This window comes from Falco rusticolus, chromosome 1, assembly GCF_015220075.1.
Source record: "Falco rusticolus isolate bFalRus1 chromosome 1, bFalRus1.pri, whole genome shotgun sequence".
In the NCBI taxonomy this organism is placed as follows: Eukaryota; Metazoa; Chordata; class Aves; order Falconiformes; family Falconidae; genus Falco; species Falco rusticolus.
The window spans coordinates 89556577-89573504 of record NC_051187.1 but is presented as its reverse complement, the minus strand read 5'-3'; the positions used below and the strand labels follow the sequence as shown (position 1 = coordinate 89573504).

At 41.4% G+C, this 16928-nt stretch overlaps 1 protein-coding gene across 4 annotated transcripts; it reads left to right on the top strand.

The window, feature by feature from the left end:
* Positions 1-375: 375 nt before the first annotated feature.
* On the top strand, positions 376-8772 carry LOC119148878 (carbonyl reductase family member 4-like). 4 transcript variants are annotated; one of them, XM_037389540.1, is made up of 6 exons: positions 376-585; positions 3573-3714; positions 4284-4401; positions 4878-5014; positions 5640-5774; positions 7163-8772. In XM_037389540.1, exons 2-6 carry the CDS (start codon positions 3573-3575, stop codon positions 7339-7341), a joined length of 711 nt encoding a protein of 236 aa, XP_037245437.1. In that variant the 5' UTR covers positions 376-585; the 3' UTR covers positions 7342-8772. The 4 variants fall into 4 exon arrangements, with proteins under 4 accessions (XP_037245437.1, XP_037245408.1, XP_037245428.1 ...); XM_037389511.1 differs by having other exon boundaries at positions 384-585; positions 4281-4401; XM_037389531.1 differs by lacking the exon at positions 376-585 and adding an exon at positions 610-892 and having other exon boundaries at positions 4281-4401; positions 7163-7523.
* Positions 8773-16928: the final 8156 nt, after the last annotated feature.

Genomic DNA, 16928 nt, shown 5'->3' with positions numbered 1-16928 from the left:
TATCTTTTTAAGTATTTCTGATTTAACTCAGCTGGTATAATGATGCCTCACAGGAGACCCTATGGATTTTTGGACAAGTAATGTGAAAATGAAAGAGACTAAATCCTTATTCATCTGCTTGTGTGCATCTATGTGCGAAACACCTTTTTGTGCGAGGAAGGGGAACTGAGGGCAGGACAGGGCACTCCCCTGGAAAGTGAAGCAGCTACTCTGCGCCCTATATACGTTCTGGGAATCATCACAAGTGGCTATGACGGGTACGGTCTGGGAACCTACATGTAAAACGCAGCTTAAACCCAGGAAGCGTAACACGAAAGCAGAGGGGCCTGCCCCTACGGGCGCTCCGCGGAGCAGGAGGCGGGCACTGGGCTCACACCCGTTCCGCAGCTGGCCCCGCCGTGGCGGGTCTCTCTCGCCGCTGAGACCGGCCCATGTGCGGCGCTCCGGCCTCCACCGGCTGCGTCCGGCGCCGCATGGGTGGTTTTACCTCAGTTCGTCACGTCGCGACGCCTGCGCTCACCGTCAGGTGCTGGGGCGGAGGAAAGCCCCCGCCGGGCAGGCGAGCGAACGGCCGCTCAGAAACCGGCAAGTAAACTGGGACGCACCGAACCGCCCTTTTTCCGTCGTCCCTTGCGGCGCACAGCCCCCCGGCTTCGCGGGCGGCGGGAGCGCGGCCCGGGGTCGTGAGGGGGCGGGGGGCGGCCGCCCTGCCACCGTGGCACCGCCACCGCGGGCGAGACTACGCGTCCCGGCGTGCCCCGGGCTCCCAGCCGGCACCGCGCCCCGCTGTGAGCCCAACCGGCGGGCCCGGGCGGGAGCCGCGCCGAGGCGCACCGCCGCCGCAAGCCGGCCTCTCCCGCCCTTCGCGCCGCCCCGCGGAGGAGGTGCAGGGGTGAGCGCGGGACCGCTGGGCGCCCCTGCGGCCACCGGGCGGCCGGTGCCTCGTGCCCTCCGCCCCGGGGCCCCGCTGCGCGCGTGCGCGGCCGCCCCCTGGCGGCGGGCGGGGCGGAGGCGGCGGCGGGGAAGGGGGGGGCGCCCTCAGCCGGGAGGGGCTTCGCGAGTGGCGGCCCGGGGCGGAGGAGGTTGGTGGGAACCCGAAAAAGGGGGGAGGAAGAAGAGGTCTGCCGGGAGGGGCAGCAGGCCGTGCCTGGGGGCCGGGGCTGGGGGCAGCAGCGCGCCCGGAGGGGGCCGATTGTCGCGGGCCGTCGCTCGGCAGCGGCCCGGAGCCAGGCGGCCTGAGGCGGGCGGCAGCGGCGCTGCGGGGCCTGGGAGTCACGGGGACGTGGTCTGGTGTGAAGGAGGCGAAGGGCCGTGGAGGGCAGAGGTGGTACAGGTGCTCGTTTGCAGTCTGTGGAGACCTGGGAGAGCCTGTTGCTCAAAAGATACGTGGTTTTGCCCTGACTTACTTTGGCCAGGGAATACGGGCTTATTACTCCTACTGCGGGTTTGTTCCCTCCCAAGTAGCAACTCCAAAGAGTATGGCCCTGTTGTGTTAAAGTACAAACCGCACATTGCTGCTGCATTGGAACGATGCCTTACGCTCCCTCTCTACGTAGTTAACAAACAAGCGACTTGGCTATTTTTTCTGCGAACAGTAGAATCACTGCGATTTTTTCCTTTCTCAAGAGAGACAAGGAAGGGTTGAGTCATACATTTTAAAGAATTTCTCTCCCCACAGGCAGCTTTTTGGGACCTTTGTAGCTAAGAGTGTTCAGAATTCTCTGGAAAATACATACAGGTCTGACAGTATTTGTAGACAGTGTAAGATGGTTCACTTGACATTGCTCAGGGGTAGAGGACTTGGACAAGATGACTTGCAGAGATCTCTCCCAAGTATATTATTCCACATTTCAAATAAAAGAGTAGGCATACTCAATGCTGGTAAGAACAAAATCGGAAGGAGGATATCCTGGTATGACATTGCTGCAACAAGTAGGCAAGAACTTACAAGAGTTGTGGTAACTGTAAAAGAAGTCATGATGGCAAAGGCAGACTGAGATTTTGCTTTTAACAAAAAAAAAGAAAAATTACCAACAAAATACAGGTTGGTTGGCTGTGCTTTTAGTCTGCTAAGACAGTAAGAGCTGTAGTTACTGGCATGCAAGACTCCTTGATTCATCTCTTCCAGCTACCTAGTGAAGACTACCCAAAAGATTAGTCTTTCTGGTGAGGCAGTGGTGCCCGTTTTTATCACCAAGGAATTGTCTTCCTGCAGGTCACCTTTATGTACGTGTTCTGTGCAAAGGGCTGCCACCTGAGGTGCCAGATCCTCTTCCCGCTCCTGGGAAGCTGCTTGCAGCTTGCCTGTGGAAGCAGACACATGGGCTGATTTCAAGCACTTGTGCTTACTTTGTTGCAGTCAAGGACTGTATCAGGCCCTGTAGCAGAAAACCAAAATCATTTTGCCAATGTATGAGGTGATGGTGTCCCTGTATGCTTAACACTGTGCTTTTCTGGTTATCACACATCAGAAAGGGTTTAATACACCTAAATAAGGCAAAGAGTAGGGTGGCAAGATTAAGAGCTTAGACAGTCTTTAGTGGGATACAGAATGGCTTCCATACGTATATGAGTAACTCAATAGACTTGGAAGAGGATATAGCAGAAAGCGTAAGATACAGAAGAGTAAGCGGACAGTAAGGGGAACGTATGAGGATAAATGCATAGTATTATCTAATCAGAAGGCAAATTAAGAACAAAAGGAAGTATTTTTCCACAAGTAATAAAACTCATTGTCTCAGGATGTTATGGTGACAGTATAATTGGGTTCAAAAAGGATTTATTTAAATGTGTGGAAAAGAGGTTCATTACTATTAGCTTGGATTCTTCCTCCGGTTCAGGAAATCCCAAAAAAGCTGATTGGTTTCTAGAGGTTGGAGAATAAAAAAAATTGTTCTACAGAAGTACTTTCTTCTTACTGTCCTTCCTAAACATCTAAGTTAGCTACTTCAGAATAATTTAATGTTTCAAAAGGTGCTTTTTTTTTTCTTCAGAAGCAGAAACAAAGAAAAGCTAGGGCTAGTGGTAAAGCGTAGTATTAGGCAGTGTAACTTAGTATGAAACTATTGTAAATAAAGTAGTATCAACTCATGCTCACTGATGTTTGCAGTGTGGTTGTTCAACACGGATACTTGGGATGGAGTGAGACCTTGAGGCTAAATAACTTTAGTACAAGAATAGTGCTTCCAAGAACAATATAATTGCAACTAATACTGTTGGCTTTGAATAAAGAGCTGAATGATAAATTGTGGCCTTTTTATATATAAATCACATATTTCATCAACTGAACAGTTATCATAACACTAGTATTGAAATGCTAGATTACATACATAATTTTTTGCTAGTTCAGAAATCATTAAGAACTAACTTGCATTTGTATAAGTGGTGTCTAACAGTGCAAGTTTGGGGGTTTTTTGGTGTATACAAAATAAATCAGTAATTCTGTAATCTGGTAGTGCAAAATGCTACACGCTAGTAAGGGCCGCGATGTTGACAAGAGCAGTGGTTATTGTCTTGCTATACTAGACCTGAAAATTCATGGTGTATTTGCAATTTGTGAATTGTTTTTGCAGATGGGCAAGGTTTGCGCCATTTTTGGAGGATCACGAGGAATAGGAAAAGCTGTTGCAGAATTACTGGCACAGAAAGGCTGCCACCTGGCGATTATTGCTAGAAATCTGGAAGTAGCTCAAACCACTGCACGTCGTCTTGGTGGTAAGTGTGCTGCTTTGCAGTTATTTCTTCACTGTCCTGTGCTTAGGTAACCTGTAAAAGTCGTGAGTCATTGAATAAATCTCATTGTTTAACTAGATGCAAATGAAAATAAAGGCTGAGAAATTTGAAAGAAAAGCTGTATCAGTACAATTTTATTTTCACAAGATTCTTTTGGAAAGTTAAGTGTGTTACCTATTCTGTCTGCAAGATATGAATTATGAGATGAAGGGAATTGTTCAGGGTCACAAGGAGGTGGTATGAACTGAATCATCCTTGGCTCCTGACCATGCCAGAACTGAGACCAGCCTACTCGTGAGGCATGAGCATGTTCATGCTGTACTTCTGATTTCAGAAGGCCAAAAATATAAAACAAGAAATTGTCACGTAACTAATCAATACAATACTTGAAAATTGTCCTTATTTAATTCTCTGGAGATTAAATGGGTTCCTCAAGCTATAACTAGTTCAACATCTGTTTTTACAATTGAGTTATAAATTCTGAAGAAGGTTTATGAATGTCATACCATCGTTCACTATTGTTATGACATGCCTTTATTTCAATACAGCAGGACACCTGGCACTTAGCTGCGATGTATCCAGCGAACAAGAAGTCCAAAATACTTTTGAGGAGATGCAGAGGAAGTTAGGTCCTATTGACTATTTGGTTAATGCAGCTGGGATCAACAGGTTAGTTACTTGTTACGAAATTATATGTAATTCTAGATGACAACATCTTACTGTAAGGTACTAATGGCCTTTGCGTTTAGTAAGAGTATTATTAATGAGTACATCTGAAAACAGTGTTAAGCACTCACCAGTATTTTGTTCCTGATGACAGTAGAATTTTAACAGCATTCCAAGTTTATGAGTTCCCACTCTACTCCTCTTTCTTTCACTTCTTCCCCCTGAAATGGTACAAAACAATGTTTGATACCTCTCTGCAAAGAAGGCTTTGTTGCCAGAAGTATAGCTAACTCTTCTCTTGCTATGTGTCATCCTTGCAATGTCATCATTTTGAATGCTAGAACATATATAGAACCATATAAATCCCTGTGGCCACAAATCCCCATTAATATTCCATTCATCGCTCGTCTTTTATTAGGAGAACGTGATCACTGGGGTTGTTCAGTGAGTTCTTTTGGGTTTTTTGGTCTGTTTGTTAGGGATGGTTTGTTACTGAGAACCAAGACTGAAGATATGATAGCCCAGATTCACACTAACCTTTTGGGAACAATGTTGACATGCAAAGCTGCTGTAAAAAGCATGATTCAACACCAAGGAGGTGCTATTGTTAATATAGGTAAGTTGCTCATCTAATTCAGTGGAATTCAATGTACTAGTTTTCTAGAAAGCCTTAGCAGGTGTAAGGTATTGAAACGTTACTTGTCATGATTAACTTTCTTTGTATTTAGACATTCTGTATTTAGTGTTTCTTTATGAATGCTTATTCTTTTGTGTAATTTCAGCAACTTCTAAATGTAAAACTAGCTTGTTTCAGTAATAAACACCTCAGTTTATATTTTATTGAAAAAATAATTTTACTATTCTTTATCAGCTCTTTCAGTAGCTAACTCTACTAGCTGCTAGTTACTAAGAATCAAATAGGTACAGTTGGTTTGTTGGGTTTTTTTGGTTTGGGTTGGGGTTTTTTTCCTGTGCGAGCATATGTTTTTAGAAAGCTTTTCATTTTACTCTCCTACTGCCTGTTGGTCAACATAATTACATGGATTCCACAAAAATCGCAGATAATTGAGGGATTTGCTCATCCCAGCGGTAGGCTATAAAGTACACTTAGTAATAAATATACTTTTAATTCCTGTTCATGTAATCTCATTTTCCATTCCAAATTTAAAATTACAAAGCTAGTACAAGGTTTCAAATTAGTCATTTAATCTTTTCTTCTCTTTGATGTTTCTTTATTTTAGGAAGTATTGTAGGACTTAAAGGCAACTCTGGTCAAAGTGTATATAGTGCTACCAAAGCAGGATTAGTTGGATTTTCACGGTCTCTTGCTAAAGAAGTAGCAAAAAAGCAAATTCGAGTCAACGTGGTTGCTCCAGGTTAGTTTTGGGGAAATTGCTACACCCTTCACAATACATGCTTATCAAGAGTGCTGGATATTTGCTGTACTCTGAACATAACTTAAGACAAATTGCTATTATTTTCTTCAACTTTTGTAAGTAAATGCTTTTAATCTCTTTTTTTTTTTTTCAATTTAAAGTGTAATACACTCTTTTACAAAACCTTCAGTCTTTTTAAGGCAATGCTGAGAAATTTGGAAGAGTGTATCTACCTGTTCCTCTATCCATTATTACAGAATAAATGGTTTGTGTTTTTTTCTTTGTTGCTCCTTCAAAACCCTGCTGCCCTTGCAGATGGCAGTATTAGACCTAATAGGACCCTTGTCTCCTGCTAGGGGATGCTTATTTGTTATTAGGGAAATATGAAAGATTGCAAGAAGCTGGCATGAAAGTGTCCCTGTAGTAAAAGGAGAGAGTCTGGAAAGAAAGTTCTGTGAGGACAAGGCTGTGATTTCACAAGGTGGTCTAGTCCAAGCAAACAACTGCCCTGAGGCAAAAATCCCTTCTGTCCTTTCTGACTTTTTCCTTCACGGCTGTGTACTCTGCTGCTCACCTTGTGCTAGTTCTGATGCCTTTCAGACCTCTACATGAACCAGTTCAGCTTGTGAACTAGGCAGGAAAAATACTTTTTGTTTAGTGAACTAAGCAGCTCACAGAAGGGTCCAGAGCCATCATAAAGGGGCAGAGCTGTACAGTAGAAAGCAAAACTGAGACTTTCATTCTTGGTGACACCTAGAAAGCAGGGAAGATCAGCTGTTTGTGAAACTGTAGCTTATGTAAAGAGCAGTAGGAAAACTGAATCTCAGATAACTGAAGATTGTAAAGAAATGTCCTTCAAAAATGTCTAGAAATATTTTCTTCAAATGAATGCTGTAATAGAAATTATGCAAGTGCTGTCGTAAGTTCTAAAATATAATGGAAACACTTGCAAGCTGTAGGGATTTCTTGCCAGAGATTTTGTACTTGTGTTTTCATTGACAATGTTTTGGTGATATGAGTGTATTTTGTCTTTCAGAAAAGTGATACTAAATATGATTTTGGGACCCATTTTTAGTTACCTTTTTTTTAATGGACTTCCATAGATCTCTGCATTTTGACTATTTTTAGTTACCTTTTTTTTAATGGACTTCCATAGATCTCTGCATTTTGACTATTACATCAGTGCTTTCAAAACTAGATGTTTTATTGGTTAGTTAAAAAATTGGTCTTAGCTGTAAACCGATGGGGATTGACTTCTGAGACTTTGAAAAATGGTAGCTGATGCTGAATCCTAGTAGTAGATTTCACTTTGGAGGATTTCAGGGAAAATCCACTAGAGAAATTTAGTTGAAGGTTGGGTAACTCTTCAAATCTCTCTCCTCTCTTAGGCTTTATTCACACAGAGATGACTGCTCATTTGGAAGAAGATCAGCTAAAGAAAGCAATTCTCCTCGGAAGATTTGGAGAGCCTCATGAAGTTGCGCAAGCTGTTGTCTTTCTTCTAGAGTCCCCTTATGTTACAGGGAGCACGCTAGTTGTGGATGGAGGCTTGCAGCTTCTGACTTAACTAGTACCCTGAATAAGTTCCTACTTTAATGTCATGATGGTAATATAGAAATATATGCTAATTAAAGGGAGAGGGGTGGAAATCAGTTGAAGATTGATCTATGTAATTGATTTGATATTAATTAGTCAGAGGAGAAATTCAGCGGTGATAAAGTCTAGTGTGTATGTTTAGCTACCTGAAAGGGTCCATTTGGTATTACAAAGTCTGGATATGTAACAATTTGAGAAAGATCTGGTTTTGGTATGGTGTAGTTCTAAATAACATGCTGGTATGTTTTTAAAGCATGATTTTTTTATAAAGTCTTGTTTTCCAATCAGGAATAGAGTGGAGATTTTTTTTCTAAATACCATGTTATACAAAGGCTAATAAAGTGTGGAGGCATGTTTATTGGTTGGTAGGTATGATTGCATCAAGTTTTTCATGTAGGGCGAAGATTATGAACTGCAGATTTTTTTGTTCTTATCAGTTAGTCTCTACAAAGTGGCAAGGAGTTTCCTTTGGGTTTTGTTTGTTTGTAGCCAGCACTACAAAGCTCGGTGCTTCTGGATCTTCAGCATACCTGAATTGCCTTTAGGAGGTTTAATTATATGCAGGGTGTTTTTGTAAAGACAAAAACTGCTCAGTTCTGTTCTTGAATGTATGTACAGCACTCATTTAATCCAGTAGCACTTGTGTGTATACACTGAAGGACTGTGGTCATTGGAGTTGCTGATGCTGTATTCTGAGTTTGAGCTGCACGTACACTGGTGAACAGTACAGTTGCAGACATTGCCGCATAAAAGACTTTTCACTGACTCAGTAGTTGTTTAGAAAACACTGTATCACTTCCAGAGTGTGAAGTCAAGGTATTTTGCTCTATATCTTCTTGAACGCTTAGTTCAACTGTTATGTTGATGCTCTTTAATATGTATGTATAGTCAATAAAATAGCCATTTATTTTATTCAAAGCAGCTTTTGAAGCAGAGTAATTACTCAGCTGTGAATGATCCTGAGTATTCCTCTCTTGCTGAAAAATTACCAAAAAATTTGACCTCAGGCTTTTTCTATTGAGATCAAGTAATTTTGGGTAATTGATGTTTTTTATCATCTCTGAAGAAAACTGTGAATGTGGTTTAGGACCTTCACTTCTTAGATCAAGCGTTCATTGCATCATGATCCAGATGTTGATTCAGCTCTTGAAATTACTTCCCATCTTGGCACAAACCAAAGTACAGAAAGAAGAGATCTCACTGATGATAACTTTGAGTCTTTAAAGTCTGAGATTTCCTTCATTTGTGCAGCTGAGAGATTTTATCTTTGTGCCAGAAAAGTGCATGTTCAAGCTTCTCGCAGGTATGTATTGAGAAATAATACAAGGAATGGTTGTCTATTCAGGGGATTTTACAGTTGGTTGTGTAACTCACTTTGGAATATAAAATGCTGCTAAAGGTAGACCTTTCAGGAGTCCTTATCTTACTGTTATCTCTTTGTAGAGAGGTGGCGTTATTTGCTGTGAAAAGTTGTGTCATATGTGTCTTTGCACTGAAAATGTAATTGCTAATTATGTTTCTTTTTGATAGAAGGAATTGGTTGGACAATAGATCAATTTTTTCCGAGGGCACTGAAGGTGAAGACGGACAGCGGTTACTCCCGTTTTTACTAGTCAAGTAGTAATATGTCAGTAACTTGACTAATGCTCATACCTGTCCTTGGTATTTCACAGGCAAAGCCTGTGTGACATACCCTGACCAGAGGCCAAACTTAAAGAGTCTAGAAACAATTTCCTCTTAGTGAGTTCTGTCCCCCATTATTATTATCCCTTGTTTTGGTGGGGGAACTGTTCGGTTAAGTTATTAACAATGCCATTTTCAGTTTATATTTGTGACTAAAACCTGGAATAACACCCTCAAACGAATCTCAGCATGTATTAAATAATTTTTAAAAAATGGTGCAATACATCCTATGTTTTTATTACTGCTGTTGCTTTAGGACCAGACTGAAGTATTCGTAGCCTTAAAATCATATTTTTTAAAGACAGGTTTTTTCCCCCTTCTCTTCAAACTGGTAAATTAGAATGGAAAACTAGTTAAAAACCATAATCCATTTCAGTGTTTACTATGTACATCTACTCTAAGAAGTAATAAGCGTTTGTCAGACTAGGGTTCTGTCTGGCCGGGTGTGATGGCTCAGAAAGCAGAAGCAGAATGCGTAGGGTAGGTAACAGGTCACATGTGTGGTGATGCCTCCTTAGAAGACTTTTGTACCTCCAGCAGTTTGTGATTGGTATATTTGAATCTGCCATGTGATAGCTCCGGTTGAGGCCCGTGGGTTCTTAGATTTGATAAGACATTGCAACAGCTGTCTTGTGCTCTCTCGGTGGGGCATCTGAATTTGTAGACCTCCAGTATCCTGCCTGCCTCAGTGGTTTCTGTTTCAAACTGAAGAGTCGTATTTCTTTTAGTCGCTTGTTGCTGGAAAGCTCTTTTGGACTTTACATCGTTTTTGTTGTCCTTTGCGTTACTTTTTGAGTTTCTCAGGGAGAGAGGAGCAGGTAGAACTGCTTGCAGCATTCACTGTGCACTTACCTTAAAAAAAAGAAACCAGGATGTTTTGTGTCTTGTTTTATACTGTTTCCAAAAATACTGCCTAATTTTTTTGCCTTTTCCTAACCATTACACTTAGGTTTTCAGAAGCTATGTAAGAAGAACTCAGTCCTGAATAATTAATGGTCAGCTTGGAATCCATGTCCTTATATTTGTATTCAGGCCTGATTTTTTTGTATTTTCCCCAGTGTGAATTGTTCTAATGCATGCACAGTGAATTTAGTCTGCTGGTTTTAACACCTGTTTCCTCAGTGAAGTAGTTCTGCAATTTTTTTGTTTAATTCCTTTATCCCTTTATTAATTTGAGTAACTTAAGGTTAGAGGACTATACAGTGGGCTTTAGAAATGCTGTCTCAGAACCCTCACAAATAGGTTGTACTTTGCTAGCCCCAGCATAGGTTCCTGTGGTGTTCTGTTGGTAATCCATGTTCTTAGGAAAGAATGACTGCTGATTTATACCCTCTCTTCTATCTTTAAACAGCTTACTGGTGTGACAGCTTCTTCTCTTGGCAGCACATCATCCTTAATGGTTTTTGGCAGGGGAATGTGTCAGATGCTGTATTAGAGCTCCATACTCTCTTCTCTTTTTAGTCTTTAGAAGAACTCTTAAAACGTTTATCAAACATGACTTTCCTTTGCAAAGCAACTCTTGACTTTCCTCAGTATGTTTATCCAGTTGTTTTCATGGCTTCAGAATAATTTCTAGGAGTTTGCTATGTACAAAAAAATACAATTTTTCTAGATCCCTCTGGAATCTCTTCTTAAAAAACAGGTGATCCTTCCTGCTGTTCACTTTTGCCAGCTTCCAGTCATTTGATTATTAGGCAGTTTCAACCCAGACATTTCACACTGGAGTTACTTGCTTTCTTAAAAACTTAGGGAGTGATAGCCCCCAGCTGTTTGTCACTCTCCTCGTAATCTCTTCTTGCATATTGCTTTGAGGGGTAAAACCTTCAAGAAGTTGCCTGAAGATGTTCTGTTCAAGTTCCTGCATGGTATCAAAAACTGATTTAGGGTTTTGTTCAGAGTTTGGAGATTATTTTTTTTCTGTGGCCTTCCCTTCCCTGAGCACTTTACTTTTTATTTTGATCATCTGCTTTCCTTATGCAGGTGCGGTTTGTGTTCCCAAGGTGGTGTTCAGTCTGTATGCACTTTCACACATTGTTCCTCTACACTGATCTGTCTGTAAATTTTACACTCAGTGACAGATTCCTTTTGACTGCTAAAGCAAGACTGCTGGTTTCAAAAAGGTTGACTTTTAAATTCTAGTAGCTTTTAATCCGTGCCCGCTTCCCCCTCCACACAAAAAAAGTTTAGACGTGTATATTTAAAGTTCTCATACTGAAGTTCAGTGCATACAATCTTAGTGTTGTCGTCGAGCTTGCACCTTAATTTTTTTGACTTGTCTTTTTGGTTTCATTAGCATATTTCCTTATTTTATATTGCTTCTTTTTTATGGAATTCTACAGTAGTGGACTGAGTCAAAATATTTTGCAGAAATAAAAGTTACCATCACAAAGCTAGTCTTTGAAAATAGCATTTTGACTCAGGTCTTGTGTGCTCCTGGGGATTGCAGCCAGAGTTAGGTGGCCCTGATCAGCTGCATTAAAAAAACATGTGTGAAAACAGTGATCCTGGCATCATCCAACCTGCTGATAAGTGCTGCCTTTCATTACAGTGACATTGCTGGCCTTATAGTCCTTGGATGTCATAGCTACTGCCATCGTCTTAGTTGTGTGGGTGATAATATTGCCTAACCAACAGAGTTTACCTTATTAGGCCTGGAAATTCCATATGTGATTTGTCGAGTTTATATATTGGTATTTAGTTTTATGACTTTCCTATATATTTTGTACCAGTATCTTGCTTATTTGTCTTCCGGTACGCCTGTTATGTCACTGTCCTTGAGTAAAAACAGACATTTGAGTTGTACCTCTTGTGCTGCTAGTTTTTATGCCAAATGATATAGAAATGGTTTGGGTTTTTTTGCTTGTGGGTGTTCTTGAGTAGGACTGTGTGATTAACTGACTTACCATGGTTTCTCAATTGAATTTTGAAAATTTTGGTCCACTCTCTTACTAGAAATACAAAGTTTCTGTAATTCTGTTCCTAGTGGAAGTTACAACATGTGCTCTTAACTCGTCTGATGTTTCTCCACCTGCTGCATTGCTTAAAACTCTCCTATAATATTTTAAGTACCACATCTCCCTACTTTTTTGTTTTGTTTTTGTTTAGAATGAAGTATTTTACAAATTCCCACTGCTGCTGTCGGTCTGACTTTTGATGCTATTTTTTCAAGCAGTTGGTACATTTCTTCTGAAAACTTACTGCAGCCCTAGAGAAAAGAAGCCATATAGACATTGCGTGTGTTTTTGTACAGATGCTGTTTAGTGTGCATATATGATTTTTGATGGTAGAGATGGCTCTGCCATGTTTCCTGAACTCCATGCAGTTCCTGAAGAATCTGTGCTCCTCTTCCTGCAGCTGTGTTTTCAGGCATGCATTGAAACTTTGCCTCATCTAGCTTTGGGAGCATTTTAAAGATGGCTGTTACCCAATTCTGGTCCTTAACTTACTCTATATTTTATTCCAGATCTTCCTCTCATCCCACCCCATGTCACTCGTACCTACCTGGCCTTTCACCACCTCCCAGATTTCTAGAGAGACTATCAAGGCATGTTTTGAGGGTGGCTGCTTTTGCAGCTGTCATTTAACTCCGCATGCAGTCCTTTTGTGCAGCAGCCCCTTTTCTTAGCCATAATTATTTCTTTGGTATTTTAACTCAGCTGGGTTCCTGCTTCAGGAAGGATATGCTCGCTAAAAGGAGATTGTGTATTGCAGTATTTACTCATTTATGTGCCCTACCTTGTCACTGCCAAGTTAGGAAACCTAAAACCGTTCTTCTGTTGACTTTACATTTGATTTAGTTTAAACTTTATAGGTAGTGTGATTTGCATGTTCTGGGCTTTAGTTGGAGCACGTTGTAGGTCTAGAAAGTTAATTATTTTGCATCTCTGTTTTCGTACTGTTCGGGAAGATGATGCACTATTCTTGTCATGTTAATCTTTTCTCCTAGGCAGGTCATTGGACCCTTACTTCTTCTCCTAAGAAATGTGTTTGGAACTTAGAACTTGCTGTAGTGATCTGTGTTAGTCTCTTCCTGTTTCCGAGGCATGTATTGCGATTGATGGGCTGGGTGGGAATTTTGAGCAAGCTGCTCAGTGGAAGGTGTCCCTGCCCATGGCAGGGGGGTTGGAACCAGATGATCTTCAAGGTCCCTTCCAACCCAAACCTTTCTATGATTACCCTCAGTAGAAGTTTCTAGCAGGACACGGAAGATGCTGGTGAGGTGGTGTTGGGTTTGTTTTTATTGAAAAAAAAACCCAACAGCTGTCAGTAGGAGCTATCACAAGGAACAGTTTTTGCAGACTTTCTGTTGCAGTAACAGAAGTATATAAAGCTTGCGGAGTTAGTTTGTGCGGAGCAAGTTAGTGCTACATCCCATAGCCAGATTTCATTCCAGCCTCCTGGGGGCAGCCTGTCCTACGGCATTATTAAATTGGTAATGATTTTGTTAGTGTATTTATATAGGTTTAGGGAAGTGCAGCTGCCTGTGTAGATACAAAGTTGATAGCTGGCATGGCTGGTACCGGTTTTGTACAATGCAAATTCATGTATCCTGAGCTATTTGGGGACCTAAGGCATGATTTTTAAAGACTGAAAGGTATTCGACATTTGAGTTCAGTGAAATTTGGGTAGAAAGTAGATATTTCAGTCCCAGCGTTCAAAATCTCTTTTGGCTGTTGCAATTATGTGACTTTTTTGTTTTGTTTTGTTTTGTTTTTGAAGCATAGCGTAGTTCATTTACGTAAAGCTAATGAAAACAGAACTTCTCAGGACCAGGTACACCCACTTAATTAGGGTAATCAACCAGTGTTTGAAAAGACAGGGCAAATGCAGTGGTAGAGAAAGTCTTTAAAGAGCATTGACTCTGCTTATTGCCTGAAGAAGTAAGAACTCTGCTGAAGCCCCAGATCACATTTTATTCTTACCCATACATGTTCAGTTTCAGAGCATGTGCTGAAGGCTCCTTTTTGTTTTAGGTATGTCTATTGAGTTAGTAACAAATGTTACCTGTACTTTGCCAGACGTCTTTAGATCAGTATGACTATGACCACAACAACTGCTCTATTTATAAATGCTTCTATTTTTCTTATTAACAGCTGGTATCTGTTAAGATCTGGGTATTTGTGTTCATTTCATATAATACAAGACTGAAACCCACAGTCATGGTTTTTTCACTCTTTTTTAAATACATCAAATCCAGCTCTACTGGGGTTTTTTTCTCCTTTTATTCCTTCATGTACTTCACCATTATAATCTCATAGTCTGAAATGAAAATGAATCTTCCTGTCACAGGTGTTAAAACTAAAATTGCTTTGGCTACTTGGAGATTTGGTTAAAAATTGCCGTTTTGGGTACAATGATGTCAAATGTGCTGAGACAACATACGAGTAAAAGCCACCAAATCTTACCTGGTGTCATTATACACGTGTTAGGATAATGTCAATGGAGAGGGGGGCAGATGTCACTGAGTTCACAACCGTCTGAGCAGACAGAGCTTGTGTGGGTGTCAGTATTTCCCAGCCTGCTGGCTGACACTGCGGAGGTGGCTTTGCATGTGTCATATATTGATGAGTTTGAAATTACTGCATTATTTTGAAGGGTTTTTAGAAACAACTGCACACTGATGATACGGTATTGCTGAAGTATGTGTTAGTGAAGCAGTTTGATGTTTTGTGAGTTCTAATTTGCAGGGCTTCCAGCACTGTACTTCTGATGCTAAATGGACTAAGAGCGCACAACACTTACATGTTGAAGGCTGTGTTATAAACAGATGTCTGCCTGTATGTTGAAGACCTGTCAAAATCTCTTAAGTTACAGTGTTTTAATTCTGCTGCTGTCGGTCTGACTTTTGATGCTATTTTTTCAGGCAGTTGGTACATTTCTACTGAAAACTTACTGCAACCCTAGAGAAAAGAAGCCATATAGACATTGTGTGTGTTTTGTACAGATGCCGTTTAGTGTGCATATATGATTTTTGATGGTGAGATGGCTCTGCCAGCAGTAGACTGGAACTGCACCCATGCTCTGCAGGTTCTTGTAGCTCTTCTGTTGAAAGGCATATGGAGCAGAGAGCACTTGTAGATTTGTAGTTTACCAGAAATTCCTGGACACCGGAGTCAAGTCATGCTAAGCTTTCTGCTACACAGTGCAGTAGCTTGGAAAGGTCCTGTCCTTGGCAATGTCTTTTTGTACCCTTACATCTTTGTAGAAATACTCCGTGATGTCTGGGCCAAGTCGGCCAGAAAAAGCCTGACAAGGTGTTGCATTGTGTGTTGAACAGAACAGTTTGAGGCAAAATAAAACATCCTAATCCATTAAATGTAATGAGATTTGTAGAGCTCCTGCTGTAAATGATGTAATCGTTTTGAGTAGTGGCCATGTGGTATTATTTTTCTCTCCTTTCTTGTTCTGCAGCTGTTGCTGAACCACTTAAGCTACTTCAGAACTAGGAAGTGACAGCAGCTGCAAGACTTGGCCCTTCCCCAGGGTTTACCTGTTGTACTGCAGTTGCTTCCTAAAGCAAAAAAATTCTCTTTCCTGCTGGTGTTAGACTGAAGTTCATTCATCACTTCTCCTCTCTATAGCTGCTGAAGTCATTGCTGTACAGGTACTGTTGCTGGTAGCCTGGCTTTTTTGCTCTAAGCATGAGTTAAGAGTTATGTTGCAAATACCAACATTTTTATTAGAGATTCAGTGCCGTATGAGATTAATCTATGTATTAATTACTTCTGTGAAGAGATTGTGGCTTAATTCTGATTTTGAGTTGCAAGCTTTAACACGTGGTAAAGAATACTGTGTGCTGTCTGGAGTAGATCTTAAATTTCTTGGGGCAGGGTCTGTGTTTTAATCTGCCTGATGTGTCTTACGTGCTCATGGTTCTGTTCAAAGGGGAAAACTCTGCAGGGGGAGGGCTTTTTCTTTCCACCAGCTCAGGAGAATGAGCTAAATGTCAGCCAGTTCTGCCCTGTGGATGTACATCTGAATTGTGAGGCAGTGAAGGGTCTGTTGTCAGCGCACATAATCTGAGCAGGCATTTCCAGTCCATGCATTAATTGATCTGTACAACACAGTGTGGGTTTGGCAGCCGGGCTGTACAGCCGATACCCACAGCATCATGACACGATGGATAATATGATCTCATGAAGTACTCTACCTATTAAATCCGTTTGGGCTGCTTGCAGAGATAAGGAAGTAGTGTCATCCATATGTGGGGAATCAAGGCATTTATTACCATACAACCTAAGGGAATTAAAAGGGCCTTTGAAAGTGGCAATACAGAAAGAAACTATGATTTTATAAGCCAGGGCTTCAAACTGGACTCTAGTTTTGATCCCCAGTTGGTGGTGATGGGGGGGGGGGGGGGGGGGGGGAGGGGGGGGGGGGGGGGGGGGAAGGGAAGGGGTGTGTTAAGTAATTGTTGCTGTTGTGAAGTTGCAGGATAAAGGCATTGTGTGTTAAGGTACACCACCAGCTGAACAAACCTTCATGGGTGTGGAATTTTGCACCTCACTATCGACACACTTGACAGAGGTTTCTGTCATCATCCTGAATGTAGCTGCATTGAGTCTTTGATCGCTTTGAATACGCTTGGGCTGATCAGCTTCCTAAAGAATTTGAAGTCTTCCCATAGCCAAACCTGAAGTCTTGCAAAAAGTCAGGACTTCTTGTTTTAGTCCTACAAAATGATAAAAGTAAAGTACACTTTTCAGGGTCATACTGTCTGTCTTTGGAGGGAGATTAAACTCCTGAAAATTACTTGACGCTTCCAAGAACGTCAGATTTTTTGGCTTGAAAGTATGTCATTTTCTTGTGCCACGCTTCTGTCTCTGAATTTGTAAACCCACAGCACAGCTGAATGTTTTCATAAAAACAACGTTG